General features: G+C 47.0%; 1 protein-coding gene across 8 annotated transcripts in view; it reads right to left on the bottom strand.

The window, feature by feature from the left end:
- Positions 1-21,732, bottom strand: part of LOC106561401 (protein MTSS 2) — a 36,137-nt gene extending 14,405 nt beyond the window's left edge. For 2 of the 8 annotated variants that reach the window (XM_045688305.1, XM_045688302.1), the window contains exons 1-5: positions 21,200-21,731; positions 16,445-16,506; positions 15,922-15,995; positions 222-324; positions 9-100 (exon numbers count right to left, since the gene is read on the bottom strand). In XM_045688305.1, coding sequence (XP_045544261.1) covers positions 9-100; positions 222-324; positions 15,922-15,995; positions 16,445-16,506; positions 21,200-21,268 — 400 coding nt within the window. In that variant the 5' untranslated portion in view covers positions 21,269-21,731. Of the gene's footprint in view, positions 1-8; positions 101-221; positions 325-15,921; positions 15,996-16,444; positions 16,507-21,199 lie in introns of all 8 variants that reach the window. The other 6 variants (XM_045688304.1, XM_014125346.2, XM_045688306.1 and 3 more) reach the window with 5 other exon arrangements.
- Between the last annotated feature and the right edge of the window lie 1,218 nt (positions 21,733-22,950).

Raw genomic sequence — 22,950 nt, 5'->3', positions numbered from 1 at the left:
TCCCTCACCTTTGGCGTGGTCTTTGTCCAGCAGGTAAGCTGTCTTCTTCCATTCCTCTATCCTATCCTGGAGAGGAGTGACTAGGCCTTCCATAAGAGCACTGGGGAGAAGAGGAAAGAAGAGGGAGAGTAAGGACTGGACTTGTATGACTTGTAGCACCATTAGCAATGCACAAAGATGTAGGGAGAGCAATTAGGCAAGGTTGAACGAGGAGTACATACTTGGTGAAGTGGCGTAATTTAGTCTCAATGCTGCGGTGTCTCATGCACATCCTGGTCAGAGCTGAACCTATGTCCCTGGTGCCACCTGGAGAGAGGAGGAAGACTGGTTCTATTAGTATGGGTTTACACAACCACTGGGGGGCAGTATTGCATATTACAACAAGGGACCCTAGTCAGCTCAGCTTTTGCAGTTATTTTCTCCAACCAAAATCTCCGAGGATAATGTCAAAAGTAATCAATCCAACATCTATAGGCTGCAGCCCATTCATCCTCAACATAATCTTGCATCTACTACCCTGGTCTGGACACCAACTACACCAATGCAATTGAATTGCATTCAGTGATTAAGTCTACCCCACCCCACAACCCAGTAAATAACAGTTTGTCTGAGTTGCTGTACTACTTTTCTTCTCTTGTGTAATTAAAATGGGGTGTAAAGCCCAGGCAGGCCCCAAGCTGCAGGCTCCGGCGGCTGCAGGCTCCACCGGCTGCAGGCTCCGGCGGCTGCAGGCTCCACCGGCTGCAGGCTCCACCGGCTGCAGGCTCCGGCGGCTGCAGGCTCCGGCGGCTGCAGGCTGCATCCAGGGTTTTTTCTCAGGGTACTGCAGTAATATCTGACAGTATCGATCCTGTTCTAATGCACTGGTCCACAGAGGGATGATCGGGAGGGTCTCACATCATCACACACACCCACCCAGGTAGGCAGGCGGGCACACACACAAATACACAAACAAACACCGAAACATCAGCCAGACGAGGACTACCTCTGATGAAGTTTGATGTGTGTATGTGCAGGCATATGTTTGTATGAGTCTTGTTTGTGTAGACAGGTGAAGTGATTTACATAACAACCCCCTCCCCAACTTCTCAACCCTCTATCCTGAAGGAAAAAGGAAGGAACCCTGTAAGGGGATATCCCTCTATTCTTCCCCAGCCTGCTCTGCCTTTCCTGTTCTCTCTGTGTTTCCTAAACACCATTCTTACAGGGGAGCGAGGAGAGACCGGCTTGAACCTGTCTGTCCATGAGAAAGGATCAACCTAACAGCCCTGGGCCTGCACACAGTTAAACCCTTTTAAAACTACTGTGCCAACCTGAACTGTAATGGCTCCAGCAACAATGGTGGATGTGTAGCCAGGCCAGGTCAGAGCATTACAGCTCGGCTCAGTTCAGTAGTTCTGAAAAGGCTATTAGAGGTAAAAGAGAAAGTACAACTGCTGATATAACTGGGTCAAATTAAACATTCTCTGACTGAGGAATACTGAAGATGGATGCATACAATGAAGAGTAATCTATTCCATTTGTATACCCAGAGATTATACTAAATCCTTGCTGAAACAAACTCATCATAAGACAAAGAACGATTCACAACACATTCCCTTAACTATTGGCTTCAGTGCTCCTGGGACTACATGAAAAGCCTTCCACCTCACAGAACTCCATCTCCCAAAGGCATCAGGGGTTTCCAGCCAGATGCTGGATGGCTTTGGGGGATCGATGGATGCATCCACTGACAATCATGTGTGGATGGGATGATATGTGGTGGGAGTTTAGTCGTGTTGTCATTTAGCTTTTTCCTTTCCAGGTGACAGAAGTGGTAACTGAAAGGGGTACAGGTGAGAGGTCAGAGGTTAGCCAGCTGAATCTCACCCACTGGGACAACAGAGGAATTGATATAGAGAACAGGGGCCATGTGAGGCGCTTACAAACACCTATCTGTATTTATCTCTCCTGAAAAAGGTGCTGATTTGTAACATAACTACCTGTGTACTTGCATTCATCAATATCGCCAATTTTAGTGAAACTATGGATTGGACTCACCTCCCCATTCTGTCTCGTCTCTTTACAACACTTGATGAATTTGATAATTATTTAAAGGATGTTAGGTCTTCAAATCAATGTGTATATGCCAGTATCACACACATACAGTTGAAGTAGGAAGTTTACAAACAGAGTCATTAAAACTCGCTTTTCAACCATTCCACAAATTTCTATAGTTTTGGCAAGTCGGTTAGGACTTGCATGACACAAGTAATTGTTCCCAAAATTGTTTACAGACAGATTATTTCACTTATAATTCACTGTATCACAATTCCAGTGGGTCAGAACTTTACATACACTAAGTTGACTGTGCCTTTAAAGAGCTTGGAAAATTCCAGAAAATGATGTCATGGCTTTAGTAGCTTCTGATAGGCTAATTGACATCCTTTGAGTCAATTGAAGGTGTACCTGTGGATGTATTTCAAGGCCTACCTTCAAACTCAGTGCCTCTTTGCTTGACATCATGGGAAAATCAAAAGAAATCAGCCAAGGCCGCAGAAAAAAATTTGTAGACCTCCACAAGTCTGGTTCATCCTTGGGAGCAATTTCCAAACGCCTGAAGGTACCACGTTCATCTGTACAAACAATAGTACGCAAGTATAAACACCATGGGACCATGCAGCCATCATACCGCTCAGGAAGGAGACGCGTTCTGTCTCCTAGAGATGAACCTACTTTGGTGTGAAAAGTGCAAATCAATTCCAGAACAACAGCAAAGGACCTTGTGAAGATGCTGGAGGAAACGAGTACAAAATTATCTACATCCACAGTAAAACGAGTCCCATATCGACATAACCTGAAAAGCCGCTCAGCAAGGAAGAAGCCACTACTCCAAAACCGCCATAAAAAAAGCCAGACTACGGTTTCCAACTGCACATGGAGACACAGAGCATACTTTTTGGAGAAATGTCCTCTGGTCTGATGAAACAAAAATAGAACTATTTGGCCATAATGACCATCGTTACGTTAGGAGGAAAAGGGGGGAGGCTTGCAAGCCGAAGAATACCATCCCAACCGTGAAGCACGGGGTTGGCAGCATCATGTTGTGGGGGTGCTTTGCTGCACTTCACAAAATAGATGGAATCATGAGGACGGAAAATTATGTGGATATATTGAAGCAACATCTCAAGACATCAGTCAGGAAGTTAAAGCTGGGTCGCAAATGGGTCTTCCAAATGGACAATGACCCCAAGCATACTTCCAAAGTTGTGGCAAAATGGCTTAAGGACAGCAAAGTCAAGGTATTGTAGTGGCCATCACAAAGCCCTGACCTCAATCCTATAGAGAATTTGTGGGCAGAACTGAAAAAGTGTGTGAGCAAGGAGGTCTACAAACCTGACTCAGTTACACCAGCTCTATCAGGAGGAATGGGCCAAAATTCACCCAACTTATTGTGGGAAGCTTGTGGAAGGCTACCCGAAACTATTTGACCGAAGTTAAACAATTTAAAGGCAATGCTACCAAATGCTAATTGAGTGTATGTAAACTTCTGACCCACTGGGAATGCGATGAAAGAAATAAAAGCTGAAATAAATCATCCCCTCTACTATTATTCTGACATTTCACATTCTTAAAATAAAGTGGTGATCCTAACTGACCTAAAACAGGGAATTTTTACTAGGATTAAATGTCAGGAATTGTGAAAAACGGAGTTTAAATGTATTTGGCTAAGGTGTATGTAAACTTCCGACTTCAACTGTATATTTAATCATCTATAATCACACACTATTTATTCTTACAGTTTGGGTAGTTGGAGAACGATTTGGGTTACGGGAGGACAGTAAATTTCTCATTTGGGACTTCAGCTGAAAAGGCTTAAGAAACCCTGACAGATAAAATGTACAAGTTTAATCATAAACTTGTATACATTTACAGTATTGCACATGGAAATGCACACACAGAGAGGGACACAGGCACACACAGGGACACAGGGACTCACACACACGGGACACACACACACACTTTCTCAGTGTTCCTCTTTCCACAACGTCTTTTCACTACAGGACGCGTCAACAGCTGCAGATCAGCTCTAAAGAGGGTGATTTGGCAGGAGGAGGAACGAAGGAGGAGGTGGATGGAGGAAGGAAGGAAGTTATGGACCTTTTATCTCTATAACAGACCTTCCCAATGTCACTGTCAGCCACACACACACACACACACACACACACACACACATCCCCTCTCCATCCTAACCCCGTCCCTCATTCCCATCCACACCTGCCAGCTTCCCCTTCCCTTCCCCCCCAGAAGGGATCAGCTGACAACTACATCCTGGAGGGGTCCTGTACAGCAGGCTTCCTGCATACTGGAGACCTGGCCCTGAGCGGACACGCTCTAGGCTCCACACCTTGGAGTCCCACAGCCACCAGAATAGCCCACATCACAGGCCTGGCTGGAGCAGACACTGGGATAGCCTCAAACTCTCCCCTCACTAACGCCTGTCTAAAATGGATCCATCCAATGCAACGCACATCGAAGGGAATTGCAATTCTGGATGTCCTCAACACAGACAAAGTGAGAAATAACCATTACGCAAACCAGCCGTGTATAACAAAATGTAAGAAATAACAGCTGCCATCGTAAATAGCAGTCACATCTCAGAGGTGGATGAACGTATAGGCATATACTCACACAGGTAGCTACATAGCTGTATACCGCCATAGTAAAAGTGGTTGTGTACAGTATTGTTGAGCAGACCAGGCTCATAGACTGGTGAGTGGTTCCAGACCCAGACCTCTGGTCCTGATTATCCCCAGTGATCCTCAGGGGAGGAGGAGCACTACTTTAAAAGGCTGGCTTTATAGGGGCTGCACTGGCCCCGCCAGGAGCTACAGGACTAGAGCCAGGGGCCTCCATCACTGTCTTCAACATGGTGTGTGTGTCAAATCAAATGTTTTTGGTCACGTACACATATTTTGTCGATGTTATTGCAGGTGTAGTGAAATGCTTATGTTCCTAGCTCCAACAGGACAGTAATACATAACAGTACAAAACAATACACGCAAATCCCAAAAATTAACATAAATTAAGAAATATAGAAATATTAGAAAGAACAATGTCAGTGTCTAATGGTATGTATAGAACTTATTGACAGTATATGAATAGAAAAGGTGTGTACAGCAGTAATTATCAGACCCCTTGACTTTTTCCACATTTTGATGTTACAGCCTTATTCTAAAATGGAGAAAATCGCTTTTTTCCCCTCATCAATCTACACACAATACCACTATTACAAAGCTCATTTATTAAAAATGTAAAACTGAAATATCACATTTACATGAGTGTTCAGACCCTTTACTCAGTACTTTGTTGAAGCACCTTTGGCAGTGATTACAGCCTCGAGTCTACTTGGGTATGACGCTACAAGCTTGGCACACCTGTATTTGTGGAGTTTCTCCCATTCTTCTCTGCAGATCCTCTCAAGCTCTATCAGGTTGGATAAGGAGCGTCGCTGCACAGCTATTTTCAGGTCTCTCCAGAGATGTTCAATCAGGTTCAAGTCTGGGGTCTGGCTGGGCCACTCACAGACATTCAGAGACTTGTCCCGATGTCTCTTGGCTGTGTGCCTAGGGTCATTGTCCTGTTGGAAGGTGAACCTTCGCCCCAGTCTGAGGTCCTGAGCTCTCACCGTAGGGATGGTGCCAGGTTTCCACCTGGGGGCAGCCCGTCAGGAAGTCCAGGATCCAGTTGCAGAGGGAGGTGTTTAGACCCAGGGTCCTTAGCTTAGTGATGAGCTTTGAGGGCACTATGGTGTTGAACGCTGAGCTGTAGTCAATTAGTGGCATACTCACGTAGGTGTTCCTTTTGTCCAGGTGGGAAAGGGCAGTGTGGAGTGCAATAGAGATTGCATCATCTGTGGATCTGTTGGTGCGAAAAACAAATTGGAGTGGGTCTAGGATTTCTGGGATAATGGTGTTGATGTGAGCCATGACCGGTTACTGTGGGGACGACGTCATGGATGCACTTATTGATGAAGCCAGTGACTGATGTGGTGTACACCTCAATGCCATCGGAAGAATCACATAACATATTCCAGTCTGTGCTAGCAAAACAGTCCTGTAGCTTAGCATCTGCGTCATCTGACCACTTTCTTATTGAGCGAGTCACTGGTACTTCCTGCTTTAGTTTTTGCTTGTAAGCAGGAATCAGGAGGATACAGTTATGATCAGATTTGCCAAATGGAAGGCGAGGGAGAGCTTTGTACGTGTCTCTGTATGTGGAGTAAAGGTGATCTAGAGTTTTTTTCCCACTTGTTGCACATGTAACATGCTTGTAGAATGTAAAACGGATTGAAGTTTCCCTGCATTAAAGTCCCTGGCCACTAGGAGCACCGCCTCTGGATGAGCATTTTGTTGTTTGCTTATGGCCTTATACAGCTCGTTGAGTACCATCTTAGTGACAGCATCAGTTTGTGGTGGTAAATAGACAGCTACGAAAAACATAAATAGAGACCCGTAATAACAATACACGGGACGAGACCAGTAATAAGTGCACACTAACACGTTAACATGGAAGCCGACACAACAGAGCACAGGTACTCACAAGAACAATGGACATGGAACAATAATCAACAAGGACATTCGGGAACAGAGGGCACATATATACATATACTAATCAGGGGTGTGTAATGAGACAAGACAATCCGGGGTTGGTGGTAATGATCCAGTGCAGTGACGCCTAGAAGGCCGGTGACGTAGACCTCTGGAGCTGGTGAAGAGAATGAGAAGCAGTACCGGGGGAATCCGAGACAGTCTCTAAGGTGCAGGGTTCATGGCAGGGTACTGGGCGGACGCTGCCAGTGGTGACTATTTAACAGTCTGGTGGCCTGGAGATAGATGTTTTTCAGTCTCTCGGTCTCAGCTTTGATGCACCTGTACTGTCTCCACCTTAGATGGTAGCGGGGTGAACAGGTCGTGGCTCGGGTGGCTGAGATTCTTGATGATCTTCCTGGCCTTCCTGTGATACCGGGTGGTGTAGATGTCCTGGAGGGCAGGTAGTGTGCCCCCGGTTATGCGTAGGGCTGACTGCACCACCCTCTGGAGAGCCCTGCGGTTGCGGATGGCCCAGTTGCCACTAGCTAAAACCACTTGAGTGTTTTTCAGTGTGCTGACTGATATGTTCTTCCTGTGTCAAACATCAATATGTTTATAGAGGATGTTCAGCGGTAGCTAAAGAACAGAACTTTCTCACTATTATGCTCCCGGAAATGTCCGCCCCTTGAAGCAAGCACCAGTTAGCCTGGAGGAAGCCTCGTGCTAGGCCCATCTCCCGGCTAGCTGAAGAGGTCCATCAGCCACTTCTTGGGCTACCAATTGGCCTGGACCCCTTTAACTGCCGACACGGAGCCCCACCGATCTATCACGACTGGTCTACCGACGTAATCCGCCTGAGGGCGTTTCAACAGGCTCCTCCGTCACGACGTCCGCTGAAGGCCCATCTGCTAGCCTGCTAGCCGCGGCCCGCTACCTGTCTAGAGCATATCAGACAGTTTTTTTTTTCTCTACCACATCTCCGGATTCCTACCGCAAGCTCTGAACCTTTACACCGGATCATCGCAGCTAGCTAGCTGCTTTCCGAGTGGCTACTCCTGGCTAACGTCTCTGTCCCGAAGGCAAGCACAATACCTATTTTGCCAATTGGCCTGGACCCTTTTACTGCCTACACGGAGCCCCACCGATCCATCACGACTGGTCTGCCAACGTAACCGTCCGAGGGGGTTTGACTCTTCCATCGCGATGTCCCCCTAAGGCCCTTCTGCTAGCCCCAGCCCGCTAGCTGTCTGAATTGCCGTGTCTCCAGCTGGCCTAGCTACTCACTGGACCCTATGATCACTCGGCTACGCATGCCTCTCCCTAATGTCGTTATGCCTTGTCCATTGCTGTTTTGGTTAGTGATTATTGTCTTATTTCACTCTAGAGCCTCCAGCCCTGATCAATAGGACTTAGCTAGCCCTTTTGTTCCACCTCCCACACATGCGGTGACCTCACCTGGTTTAAATGGTGTCTCTAGAGACAGAACCTCTCTCATCGCCACTCAATGCCTAGGTTTACCTCTACTGTATTTACATCCTACCATACCCTTGTCTGTACATTATTCCTTAAATCCATTCTTCTGCGCCCAGAAACCTGCTCCTTTTACTCTCTGTTCCGAACGCACTAGACAACCAGTTCTTCTAGCCTTAGGCCATACCCTTATCCTATTCCTCCTCTGTTCCTCTGGTGATGTAGAGGGTAACCCAGGTCCTGCAGTGCCAAGCTCCACTTCCATTCCCCAGGAACTCTCATTTGTTGACTTCTGTAACCGTAAAAGCCTTGGTTTCATGCATGTTAACATTAGAAGCCTCCTCCCTAAGTTTGTTTTATTCACTGCTTTAGCACACTCTGCCAACCCGGATGTCCTAGCCGTGTCTGAATCCTGGCTTAGGAAGTCCACCAAAAATCCGGATATTTCCATCCCGTCAGTAGAGGACGCCTGGTTGCTCTTTAAAAGTGCATTCCTCTCCATCTTAAATAAGCATGCCCCATTCCAAAAAAATTGAACTAAGAACAGATATAGCCCTGGGTTCACCCCAGACTTGACTGCCCTTGACCAGCACAAAAACATCCTGTGGCGTTCTGCATTAGCATCAATTAGCCCCTGCGATATGCAACTTTTCAGGGAAGTCAGGAACCAATATACTCAGTCAGTTAGGAAAGCAAAGGCTAGCTTTTTCAAACAGAAATGTGCATCCTGTAGCACTAATTCCAAAAAGGTTGGGGACACTATAAAGCACCTCCTCCCAGCTGCCCACTGCACTGAGGATAGGAAACACTGTCACCACCAATAGAAAAATGTTTATTGAAATTATCATAGATTTAAGGCTGGCCATGTTTTACACCTAGGTACCCCCTACCCCGGCCAACATCTCAGCACCCCCTGTAGCAACTTTTTAAATAAATACATGTAGGAAATAGGAATCTTATCCAGCTAGTTAGCTATGGAAATATCTTAGTGCTAAAGATACGTTTCTTCCAGCACAAACTCCAAAGGATTACGTTGTTACACCTCATGTTGGCACCTTTGCCAAGCATTGACCACTGACGATAATCACACTGATTTCAACACAAGCTCTTCCCTTTACCCACTCTCACCCCTTTTTTAAGAGGTTCAGATAGCAAGCTGGCAGAGACACAGCGGAGGCCATTGAATAGATGAAAGAAGAGGGCGATGGGGAGGAGGAGAAGATAAAAGAGGCAATAGACTGAGGATGGGCTGACGAGTGATGGGATAAGGGGACAACGGAACTGGTCCACTGCAGGTGCAGCCATGGATGCCAGGTTTTTCAATGTATGTGTGTGTATGTGTGCACGTGTGTGCGTGCGTCTATCTATCCGTCTGTCTGCCTGCCAGCCTGTCTGTCTGCCTGCCTGTGTGAGACTCAGAAGTTATTAACAGACTATACAGTTTCACAACCAACAGATTCCACAACCTCCAGTGTGGTGTGGACTATGCAGTCAATAACACCCTCTGGACTGTATTAGGATGATGGACAGGAGGAGGAAGAGGAAGAGGTAGAGATATTTACTGCTGAAGGAGCTTCCTGCCTTGGGACTGAAGTGTTGCTAAAAATAATCCTGTCTGTCTGTCTCTCTCTTCTCCAGATGTGCTTTTCATCAGGGAGCTACGCAGGAGAAAAACACCACGTTTTATGAGACAGAGGAAGATAGAAAGAGAGAGAGAAGGGAGAGAGAGAAAGAAAAATAAAGAAAGAAAATATGAGAGTGAAAAAGAGACAAAAAGAGAGAAAGAGACAGAAGGAGAGAGGGAGACAGAGGAGATGTATAGGCCTATTCCCCAGACTGTTTTTCCAGAGCACGGAGCGTTGCCATAGAGCTGACCGTCAGGGACACCCTGACCTAAGGGAGTGATGCTGGAGGGACCCGCCATTCTACAGTCACTGGATCACAATCAGATGCGATCCACCACAGTGTGTATAATATTGTAGACTCTCATTGTTTTCCATAATGTTTCTGAGAAACTGTCTTATGTATCGTTCTAGTTGACCATTAAAAGGTTCCTCACTCTAGTCTCGAACAACAAGTAGCCTTCCAGTCTCACTCTCTGTGCTCCATCCATGTGCCCTTCCTCCACTGTCCTTGTTTTCAAGGTCCATTTCACTGTGAGCAGATTGGGTAATACTATAGATTTCACCCATGAAGATATTTCTGCCTCCACCTCTTAAAATGATTCTTTGGGATTTTGGCAATGAAGCCCTTTATCTACTTCCCCAGTCAGATGAACTCCTGGATACATGCCATTTTTATGTCTCAGCATGCAGTTTTAAGGAAGATGCTAACAAGCTTAAGCGCAATTGCTAACAAGCATTAGCGCAATGACTGGAAGTCTATGGTAACCAGTGGAGGCTGGTGGGAGGAGCTATAGGAGGACAGGCTCATTGTAATGGCTGAAATGAAATAAGTGGTATCAAACATATGGAAACCATGTCTGACTCTGTTCCATTAATTCCATTCCAGCCATTCCTGTCCTCCTATAGCTCCTCCCACCAGCCTCTTCTGATGGCAACAGGTAGCATGCCAGCTGTTACCATAGATTTCATTGCGCTAACGCTAGTTTGCAAAACTACCTCTAACTTCCTTCATACTGGACGCAGAGACATAAAAATGGTATCCACAAGTCCATGACTCTGGGGAAGTAGATCAATCGTTCTTGTCAAAATCCCAAAGAATCCCTTTAAGGGATCCCAATGGGATCTCCAAAGAGTCCTGCTAAACTGGTTGAGAAACACACTCTTAACTCCATGATCCAATCCGTATCTTTATTCCTTCACTCACTCCCTTCCCTCATTGCCTTAGTTTGCATTCTTTTCTCAGTCCCTCTCTCTCTCCCTTTGTTTTCCCTCTCCTGCTATCCCTTGCTCCCCTCCACCCGGTCCTTACAGGATAAAGCTGAACACAGTGTTCTCCTCAACTCTCATGTTTGTCTTCTTTGCTTGGTATTCGCCTGCAGAGTGTTCCTTACACAGAGCCAAGATACTTTTTTTCTTCTCCTTCTATAGTATTATTCTCCCCTTCCCTCCGTTCCTCCCGTTCTCTGTAGTAATAATAATAATTGGAATCGTTCATTTCGGGGTTTAGGAGGAGACCGCGGGTTAGCACAGGCCTTGAGGTTAATGCTTCTGAAAGCACATGGGAACTCAGAGCCACCACAGCCATGACAGACCGGCAGGCGGACACCGACGGACGGACGGACAGACTGCTGTAACGATGGTGTTCATTCAAGACTCAAGAGCAATACAATACAAGGCAATACAATACCATCAGTAGGAATAGTATGCCACGGTGAAGAGCATCACGCAACAACCATGTATTCAACAACAAATGACCTGCACACAATGTCCACATCTAAATCATCCGGTCCCATATATATTCGAGTCTACACATACATCATATAACATAGCCTATACACAACACAGATTGTGTCTAGGCTATATACAGTACATTCCTAGCCTGGTCCCAGATCTGTTTGTGCAGTCTGGCCAACAATGACCATAGGGGTTGACAAGACAGCATGAACAGATCTGGAACCAGGCTAGTACACACTCCTACATCTCCATCTCCCCAAATAAAACTAGACTCATATCCCCATATCACAAGGGCCCACTCTGTTTTTTTAAACAATAGCTCCACTGCTATGATGGTAAAGCTGACAGTAATCTTCAGGTTGTGCAGATGACGGGCAAGGATATCTGTACCATCTGCCAACCCAGAGAAGCACAGCGACCAAGCAGGATTACTGCCTCACTGACACACTGATCTACTAGGAAAGAGAGAGAGAGAACGAGAGAAGGGAGGGAGAGCATATGCTGATCTGCGTATATTGATTGACTAGACAATTGTGTGTGTGAATTCATCTGAAAAGAGTATCTGCTTCAGTACTGTGTATATGAACACACACCTCCCATGACAGTGATCAGCAGACTGTAGTGTGTATGTTAAAGCTATGGGATCTGCTTCTGTTAATCTGAAGAGAGGAAACCCACTCTGTTATGTGTGTTGGAGCTATAAGAGGATTAACTGTACGCCTCTCTCTCTCTCTCTCTCTCCCTCCCTCCCTCTCTCTCTCCCTCCCTCTCTCTCCCTCTCTCCCTCCCTCCCTCTCTCTCTCTCTCTCCCTCCCTCTCTCCCTCCCTCTCTCTCTCCCTCTCCCTCCCTCCAGAGAGCTTTGGAAATTCCAACCCATCCACCCTCATTCACTGTCTGTCACTAACTTCTCCATTCTCCCTCACTTACCCATATATGGAGAACTCACCTTCTCTCATCTAAATATGGGGAATTGGGGACCTATAGTAACTCACTTTCTCCCAAATGTGAATGCCTCGCTCACCTTGATCACAATATGGAGGACTAACTCACCCAGTCTAAAATCCAGGCTAACTTTACTTACCCATACGAACCCCTGTACACAGAGGTATATCCTATCAACTCATCAGGCAGTATGTCAGATCATTCTGAAACCTGGATGAAGAAACATTGTCCAACACACACTTCAACATCCTTTTCTGAAGTCCTAACCAACCCATCCAAAACTAAACCCCTTCACTGAAGACACACTCACATTAGGAGCTCAAGCATAAACCGAGTCAAACAGCAAAAAGAGGGAGGAAACATCTTACATTAACAGCCTTCTTTAATACATTCAGCAAATAGACTCTGTGGTTATTAAGGACCTTATTGAAGGCAGATGCTAGGCTGAGTTAGCTCAGCCCACTGATGACATGGACTTGGACACAGAAACATCAGGCTTACACACCACTGGCAGACACATGGCAACGTGCTCGGCGTTCGACCACCCCATCTGTTTCACAAACACAGACAGTGGCGTCATCAACGTGCACATAAAGTTTCAAAACATGGCACATGGCTGGGAGCCCAGACTTGAACCCAGACCAAGATGGAGAAAGAAGAGAGAAAGACAGAGAGATAGATGGAGAGGAGAGAGTTGGGTGGAGATACATAGAGAGAGAGACGGAGAAAGACAGAGCGAGATAGAGGGAGAGAAAGTAGAGAGTTAGGTGAAGATACATAGAGAAAGAGAGACAGAGAAAGACAGAGAGAGATAGAGGGACAGAAAGGAGAGAGAGCTGGTTGGAGATACATTGTGAGAGAGACGGAGAAAGAGAAAGGAAGAAGGAGAGAGGGAGATGCAGGAGACTTTTCCTGTCAGTGATTATGGTGATATAAATAGACTGTTTCCCAATAATACCCAGTGTCCATTTCCAAGCAGTACTTCATCTCCTCTTGCTTTGCTCTCCTCTCATTCCCTCTCCTCTCTCAACTTATGGGTGGGAGAACAGTGACAGGTGGGTGTTTGGTTGAGTACAGAATGAGAGGCAGAAGACAGGATGAGTAAATGGAGTGAGAGAATACTGTAAGTGTGTAAGATGGGTAGTGAGTTAAAGGGGTTATGGGGTGAGTGTGTCGGGGCTAGATTAGAGGAGAAGAACGTGGTGAAATCTCCAGCTGTGCCAGCAGCTGTGGTCCGTCCCCTGATGCTGAGAGGGAATCAGGCCTGATGGCCAACACTACATACCACAGAGCAGATCCCTGTGGCGCAATAACCCCTAGACAGACACACACACAGACACGCAAACACACAGACTAATAAACACACACACACACACACACAGGCTAACACTTTCTATCTCTCATACTTTCTTTCTGTCTCTCTCGCTCTCTACAACACTGTTATAACATTATCTTCCTGACTTGAACCAGCAATTTAAACACTTGTAGAGAAGAACCCTGAGAACCCGGTAGTACCATCAACTGGGGGAGGTGAAATGACCCAAACCACTATCCAGCCTGCAGTGAGAGTTCAAGGGTCTTTGTTCTCCAGCACCAGCCGGTTAAAATAAATATCGACATTCCTCCTTCCAAATGAATGGCTGCAGTTGTGAAGTCCGCTGACTGGCGCTGAGCACAAAAGGGCTCCCAGAGGACAAATGGAATGGAATTGGTTCACTGACATATTGCTAATAATCCAGAAACAAACATTCAAAACCTCCATCTACTTTACAAAGACACAGGCATCAGTGGGATGCTGTGTGTCTTCCGTTAGACCTGAGTTCAAATACTATTTGAAATCATTTCAAATATTTTATCTGGGCTTGATTGAGCGTGCCTGGCATTGTTCTTTAATCTTTAGAACATCTCTCTCCATACTGTTTGTATGTGCCACATTCGGATGTTGCTGCCATGGATTCCATGATGTCTGTCTAATCCTACAGCTAATGTCACTGGAAGAGGGATTGGAGTGTGAGTTGGCACATGAGTGATAGAGATTTGAATCATGTCCTATCTGTAAGCGTTTAAAGTAATACGTCTCTCTCTCTCTCTGAATAGTTGCCCTGACACAGTCAGAACATTACTAGCGAGAACAGGTTCAGGTTGCCAGGATCCAGCCCCTCTGAGAGCTCGCCTGCTGTGAGGATGACAGATATACTGGGACTTTTTATGTGTGGGCCATTGGCCAGCCTCATCACACCTGGCGGCCCATTGTTACAGCACCTAAGCTCACTTTAGGTTTAGTGATGCAGCCTCATCAGTGATGGAGACATATGTTTGGTTATTAGCTGGTGTATCCCTATTCATGGTAACACTATATTTGGATAGTCCATCTGTAGATGCTCAGCAAACTATCATTAGGTGTGTGTGTGTGTGTGTGTGTGTGTGTGTGTGTGTGTGTGTGTGTGTGTGTGTGTGTGTGTGTGTGTGTGTGTGTGTGTGTGTGTGTGTGTGTGTGTGTGTGTGTGTGTGTGTGTGTGTGTGTGTGTGTGTGTGTGTGTGTGAGTGTGAGTGTGAGAGAGAGAGAGAGAGAGAGAGAGAGAGAGAGAGATTCAATGCAGGCATGCATGCATCTGTGTGTGTATAGATTTTTCACCTAAATACTGCTTTCAATGATCAACCGGGTGGAAAACTGTTTTAATCATTGCTCTACAGAGGATCTGTCTGCCGCTCCATACAGTGACCAAGCAGATCACAACACAACCCCATCACCAGCCCTACATACAATAAGCTCAGCTTGATCAATTTATTGCGCTGTTTCCATGTAGATTCACCCATCATGGTTCTTCATGTTGGAGAATGGACTCTGTATATAAGACCTATTCAAATACTCTTGAAATGTATCCTTCCTACATTCATGTCATGATAGATCACTGATTGATTATCTCAAGCAAGGGAGGAAGGAACACTTCATAGAGCAAAGAGCCTACATACTGCAGAGATCAGACACAGTGTGGAGGAAGGAACACTTCATAGAGCAAAGAGCCTACATACTGCAGAGATCAGACACAGTGTGGAGGAAGGAACACTTCATAGAGCAAAGAGCCTACATACTGCAGAGATCAGACACAGTGTGGAGGAAGGAACACTTCATAGAGCAAAGAGCCTACATACTGCAGAGATCAGACACAGTGTGGAGGAAGGAACACTTCATAGAGCAAAGAGCCTACATACTGCAGAGATCAGACACAGTGTGGAGGAAGGAACACTTCATAGAGCAAAGAGCCTACATACTGCAGAGATCAGACACAGTGTGGAGGAAGGAACACTTCATAGAGCAAAGAGCCTACATACTGCAGAGATCAGACACAGTTTGCTTCCCAATAGTCTGAAGTGGCTTCTCCCTCTTCTTATTTTATTAATTCAGTGTGAAAGAACTAGACAAGTGAAAGCAAAAGTACATAGGAATCAATTATGTTGGTTTTGGTCTCACCTCTCCTGTGTTTTCAGATTAGTGCAGTCAAACGAAAAGAGACAGATAGGAAACCACATTTTTTTTACTGTTTAAGAGTCCCTTATCTTGCTATTTTCTCCTTACCTCTTGAGTTGGTCGCCATGTCTGCCACCTTCTGAAAGGCATCTAGAAATGTCACTATTGCCAGAACTGTAGTCCTACAAGTACACAGGAGGACACAGCAGTCAGTATTCAACCTCAACAGCCACTAGAAACTATGAATAGACCAGAATGTCAACACTGGACAGTTAGAGTAGCCAGTCTACTGAGCAGGTTCACATTTATTGAGATTAATCTTGTCCTGGAGACAGACCTGTGCAAAGTATATTGTGAATATGTATGAAAACAGAATTAGCTTAGTGGTGTTAATTTAAGGTTAGGGTTAGGCATAAGGTTAGCAGTGTGGCTCAGGTTAGGGTTCAGGTTAGGTTTAAAATCCGATGTTATGACTTTGTGGCTGTGCCAGCTAGTGACTACCCTGCAGAGCTGCCTCCGGTACATATGTCATCCCAATAAATGCCAACTTGCATCTATTGAAGGTGGGATGGAATAGGACATGATAGTCGGTCTCAGACATACTGTAGATAGTAAAGATTCAAGGTCTCACCTGAGTTGGGAGTGTAGTTTAGTGGCCTTGGCACTGAAGTCTTCCCACACTGGATATGAACTCTGGATGAAAGAGGAATCAAATGTTAGTTAAAACCTTTGGCACCACACACACACACACACACACACACACACACACACACACACACACACACACACGTTTGTTCCAGTGGACCAGCACTTTGGAACACCTTCTGTGCTCAGCCTTCTCATATGACTCATTCATATGACTCAGAACAACATAATACATCATCATCCAATCAAGCTTGTATATTCTCTCTTACCTAACCATGCTGAAAATACAGTTGACTCACTGCAGGGCAAAGCTGGGGTGTGTGGGAGGGCAGGTAGTGTACCTGCTCTTTAAGGAATCATGCTAGATCAGATTTCCCTGAGGACACACAGCCTGCCTCCTTCCAGCCCTGAGCCCCAGCAGCAGCCTGCTTCCCTCCAGGCCTGGGCCCCAGCAGCAGCCTGCCTCCTTCCAGGCCTGAGCCCCAGCAGCAGCCTGCCTCCTTCCAGGCCTGAGCCCCAGCAGCAGCCTGCCTCCCTCCAGGCCTGGGCCCCAGCAGCAGCCTGCCTCCCTCCAGGCCTGGGCCCCAGCAGCAGCCTGCCTCCCTCCAGGCCTGAGCCCCAGCAGCAGCCTGCCTCCTTCCAGGCCTGGGCCCCAGCAGCAGCCTGCCTCCTTCCAGGCCTGAGCCCCAGCAGCAGCCTGCCTCCTTCCAGGCCTGAGCCCCAGCAGCAGCCTGCCTCCCTCCAGGCCTGGGCCCCAGCAGCAGCCTGCCTCCCTCCAGGCCTGGGCCCCAGCAGCAGCCTGCCTCCCTCCAGGCCTGAGCCCCAGCAGCAGCCTGCCTCCTTCCAGGCCTGGGCCCCAGCAGCAGCCTGCCTCCTTCCAGGCCTGAGCCCCAGCAGCAGCCTGCCTCCTTCCAGGCCTGAGCCCCAGCAGCAGCCTGCCTCCCTCCAGGCCTGGGCCCCAGCAGCAGCCTGCCTCCCTCCAGGCCTGGGCCCCAGCAGCAGCCTGCCTCCCTCCAGCCCTGAGCCCCAGCAGCAGCCTGACTCCCTCCAGCCCTGAGCCCCAGCAGCAGCCTGCCTCCCTCCAGGCCTGAGCCCCAGCAGCAGCCTGCCTCCCTCCAGCCCTGAGACCCAGCAGCAGCCTGCCTCCCTCCAGCCCTGAGCCCCAGCAGCAGCCTGCCTCCCTCCAGCCCTGAGCCCCAGCAGCAGCCTGCCTCCCTCCAGCCCTGAGCCCCAGCAGCAGCCTGCCTCCCTCCAGCCCTGAGCCCCAGCAGCAGCCTGCCTCCCTCCAGCCCTGAGCCCCAGCAGCAGCCTGCCTCCCTCCAGCCCTGAGCCCCAGCAGCAGCCTGCTTCCCTCCAGCCCTGAGCCCCAGCAGCAGCCTGCCTCCCTCCAGGCCTGAGCCCCAGCAGCAGCCTGCCTCCCTCCAGGCCTGAGCCCCTGCAGCAGCCTGCCTCCCTCCAGGCCTGGGCCCCAGCAGCAGCCTGCACTCTTAGAAAAACATTTGCTATCTAGAACCTAAAAGGATTCTTCAGCTGTCCCAATAGGATAACCCTTTGTAGGAACCAAAAACCGTTCTACCTGGAACCCAAAAGGGTTCTCCTATGGGGACAACCGAAGAACCCTTTTGGAACCCTTTTTTCTAAGAGTGTGCCTCCCTCCCTCCAGGCCCCAGCAGCAGCCTGCCTCCCTCCCTCCAGGCCCCAGCACCAGCCTGCCTCCCTCCCTCCAGGCCCCAGCAGCAGCCTGCCTCCCTCCCTCCCTCCAGGGCCCAGCAGCAGCCTGCCTCCCTCCCTCCAGGCCCCAGCAGCAGCCTGCCTCCCTCCCTCCAGGCCCCAGCAGCAGCCTGCCTCCCTCCCTCCCTCCAGGTCCCAGCAGCAGTCTGCCTCCCTCCCTCCAGGCCCCAGCAGCAGCCTGCCTCCCTCCCTCCCTTCAGGCCCCAGCAGCAGCCTGCCTGCCTCCCTCCCTCCAGGCCCCAGCAGCAGCCTGCCTCCCTCCCTCCCTCCAGGCACCAGCAGCAGCCTGCCTCCCTCCCTCCCTCCCTCCAGACCCCAGCAGCAGCCTGCCTCCCTCCCTCCAGGCACCAGCAGCAGCCTGCCTCCCTCCCTCCAGGCCCCAGCAGCAGCCTCCCTCCCTCCCTCCAGGCCCCAGCAGCAGCCTGCCTCCCTCCCTCCAGACCCCAGCAGCAGCCTGCCTCCCTCCCTCCCTCCCTCCAGGCCCCAGCAGCAGCCAAAACACAAAACACGCTTAGGATCGGAGCCCAGCCTGAGCCTCATAGAGCCCAGAGAGAGGGACACAGGCTGTCTATGTACATATTCACCAGCTTCTCTTGCAGAGAAGTGAAAAGACTGCAGAGAAAGGGGAAAATAGGCAAAAGAAACATCCCAGATCATTCACTCAACTCCTATTTCTCTCGTCATCATATCCATTCCCTGTTTTCAAGATATCTTTCTATGAGAAAATGTACTTCTCACAAAGTGATCAAGTTTCACTATTAAAATGTTTTCCCCATGCTTCGCCATTCTCCGTCTGTCTTCACTGGACTGCAACAGGTGGCTAATTAGCTTTTCAGCCCTACGCCTCCTGACAACGGCAGGAGTAGGCTGAGACAGGACAGCTGAGGGTGCAGGGTGAATGCAGGGTTAAGATATCCATGCAGCGCAGTGAAGAAAGATGCACACACACAAACACAGCTCCCAAAATCCAGGCAGATCCTTCCTTCCTCAGTTAATGAATTCATCTGAAGGGAGCAGAGCAGGTGCAACTGCATCAGGTGCTAGCGGCTTGTCTGTGTCATGTTACACTGTTGGATTTAGGGGAGTCAGTGATACACTGGCAGAGTTAGCTCTCAACAGGCTACGACACTGACAGTGTGTACCTAGCCTACACCAGGTTCAGCCATACGGCTAATTCTCTCCTTGACTGGCCCGGGAGGAAGTCAAGCACTATGCACCAGGGTAGTATTCATTAGGCACAAACGGTAGAAAACTGATTGAAACAGGGAGGGACTACTTGGACTTGTTCAATAAGAAACGCTAATTTACATTATCCGTTGCAAAACACTTGATGTTTTCCATTGCATGCCCTAATGAATAGGAGCCAGATGACCTGACTGCTGAGTAAGGTTTTCTGTATCTGGACCATTGATTCCAGCTGATTATTAATAGGTCCCTTTCTCTAAATGTTGTCTTTCTCCCATAGACACAACGACAAAAGAATAATGTATGAAAGGCTGATATTTAGTGCTGATCTCATTGAGCATCTTAAGGTGCTTGACAAACTACGCCCCATAAATAGAAGGTAGGCTATCGAGTGGCCATGGCGAGGTAGCAACTGTGAGTAGATGATCAATATCAGGGATCAGAGTAGGAGTGCTGATATAGGATATATTTTGCCTTTTAGATTATAATGAATGGACCAGGGGGGCCCTGATCCTAGATCAGCACACATACTCAGAGACGTACGTTTTATCAATAGACACACATAATACTGTGTACCTGATGACATGACCTTACTTAACCTGGTAAGTAATTGAGTTCAAATTCAACTTTATAATTTCAGGTTTGGATCCCAGCCTGAGCCTCTTATAGAGGCAGAGAAGCCTAGAGAGAGGAAGAACAGAAATCATTCTATATATGCACTCACACATTATATATATAAGGTTTATAACTAGGACCAAGACTTGTTCCTGGTCAGATCATGTGACACTTTCTATATTTATATAGTTTATAACTGGGGCCGAGAGTTGTTCCTGGTCAGATCGTGTGGTCAAGAAAAACTCCTAGTCCTATTTCTGGCCTATCCTTGTACTCCATATTACCATGCCTGTTCACACTTTCCATCTGTTGTACAACAGACCAAACCAGGCCACTGCTCGACCTATGTGAACTTGTCCTGCTTGGCCTGAATAGGTTCCCCTCCCTGTATCTAATTATATAGAGAGACATAATCTTTGGTGGTGGACACTGCATTGTGACCATAATCTTGCGAGCCAGGCCATGGTCAAAAGGGACCACGGCCTAATGGCCAAACTGGACATTTCATTTGACACATAATGTCTTTGTCAAAGAGCTGCTTTCCTGGATGAGAAGGGGTCGCCAAATTGAATCATTTAACCCCTCTCCATTATTGGCCTGATGTTAGACACTGGAAAATGTGTAGGCACACACACACACACAAACAACTAAAAACATGTTATGGGTTATGTGATCAGTGTGTGTCACAGCAGTTGTCATGTTTTGTTATGATTAGGTTAGTGAGCTGCCATATATCCAATAAGACCTCCACAATTACAGTTGTTTGTTGTAACAATTACTGATTTAGCAGTGGATCAGTTGGAACACTGTCTTTTCTATTCAGTCATTATTCTGATATTCAGTTATTGACTTCCTTTTAAAGTATGTTTAATTCTTGAAAAGTACAGGCTAAGTCATATTTTCAATGGAATAATTGTATAACAAATATTGCACAACACAAATTCTGTAGCCTAAAACCTACAAATATTAACTCATAAACTATCAACAGCTTGATTATATTCAAAGACATGTTGGTCGTCATCAGAACAGCTCCCTACAAATCTGCACACTCTTGGCAAATAACATAAAGGAAAAATATGTATCACAATTTATCCTTTCTCATAGCCAGTGAGAGGGTACGGAATATGAGAAGAAACAAAGGCAGCAAATTGAGTAAGATTATCCATGCAATAGGTCGGAAAAAACTGTCGACTTCATCGAGCTCTGGTACCTTCATGTCGTTGACGATAGCTTGGAATAATCCACCCAACGCTCCACACTCCTTTTCCACTGACTCCATTATCACAGTCGTCTTCTAACGATGACTGAATGCGAGAAAATAAATGTCCATAAGGGCTAAATATTCACACCAGATATAACGATATTTTAATTCGCTCTTCGTTGTCCTTCACCCTCCAAGCCAGACGCGGAGGATGCGAAAGTCCCGGCAAGAGGGCAGACAAAAATAAATCTTCTACTCTATGGCACCGGGCTGACGCTCGGCGGTTGCTCTCTCTGCTCGGACGCGAGTGATGGAGAGCAGGCAAAATCCTCGTTCCGATTCCCTCCGGTCTACAAACTGCGAAAAGAAGAGCAGGGTGAGTTTGGGTCAACGTCTATTTTCATTTTCGGGTGATAATCACGGGCAAATGTAGGGTACCACGACAGACAGTCGGTCACAGCTCTGAATGTGGGGCACGCTCTCTTGTAGGGGAACAGATGTCTTGAAGCTGGGGGTCTGTTATTCGATCCATGGGAATTGAAGGGGGGCGGTCTTTTTTTTGTCACATGAAGCGTGGAGGGAGGGACACCCCCTATCCAAACAAAAGTGAATCTGTCTTCTCATTCACGGATGCTCTGAACAGCAAAAGAAAGGATATCCCCAGCTTCAAATGTGCTTTCAGCATGCACGAGCCTGTTCATCATATACTGTATCAGTCTGGAGTTATTGTTACAAGCAATACAATGTAGCCTATAATACATAGTAATAATGAATCAACACTGATACTACACCATGCATGCACATATGCATAGTGTGTTATTTCAAGTTAAAGGAACCTCAACCTCTTTAGGCTATAAATAAATACTTTTTGTTGGCCTTTTGACTCTTAAATATGCCAATTTTACTGGGAGGGAATAAAAAACAGAAAGATGCTCATTAAATTTAACATCTTTCAAGAAAAGAAAAAAATGAATTTTGCAGCAAAAAAAGACAAACAGGTTAATAAATGATTTTTCACTGTTTCTTCTCCCTCACGGAAAGTACAACAACTTTATATTTCACTACGGTATATCATCGGCTGAATAAATAACCCTGTATCCCCCACAGTGCATATACAGTACCAGTCAAAAGTTTGGACACTCCCACTCATTCAAGGGTTTTTCTTTATTTGTACTATTTTCAACATTGTAGAATAATAGTGAAGACATCACAGCTATGAAATAACACATATGGAATCATGTAGTAACCAAAAAAGTGTTTAACAAATCAAAATATATGTTATATTTGAGATTCTTCAAAGTAGCTACCCTTTGCCTTGATGACAGCTTTGCACACTCTTGGCATTCTCTCTACCAGCTTCACCTGGAATGCTTTTCCAACAGTCTTGAAGGAGTTCCCACATATGCTGAGCACTTTTTGGCTGCTTTTACTTCACTCTGCGGTCCAACTCATCCCAAACCATCTCAATTGGGTTGAAGTTGGGTGTTTGTGGAGGCCTGGTCATCTGATGAAGCACTCCAACACTCTCCTTCTTGGTCAAGTAGCCCTAACACAACCTGGAGGTGTGTTGAGTCATTGTCTGGTTGAAAAACAAATGATAGTCCCACTAAGAGCAAACCAGATGGGATGGTGTGGCGTATCGCTGCAGACCCCATTCTGTATACATCTGGCCCTTCTTTGGACACTGTGTTAACTAACCTCCAAATGAGCTTCAATGCCATACAACAGTCCTTCCATGGCCTCCAACTGCTCTTAAACGC

Source organism: Salmo salar, chromosome ssa10 (assembly GCF_905237065.1).
Source record: "Salmo salar chromosome ssa10, Ssal_v3.1, whole genome shotgun sequence".
NCBI classification, from domain to species: Eukaryota; Metazoa; Chordata; class Actinopteri; order Salmoniformes; family Salmonidae; genus Salmo; species Salmo salar.
This window is presented reverse-complemented; position numbering and strand designations above follow the sequence as displayed.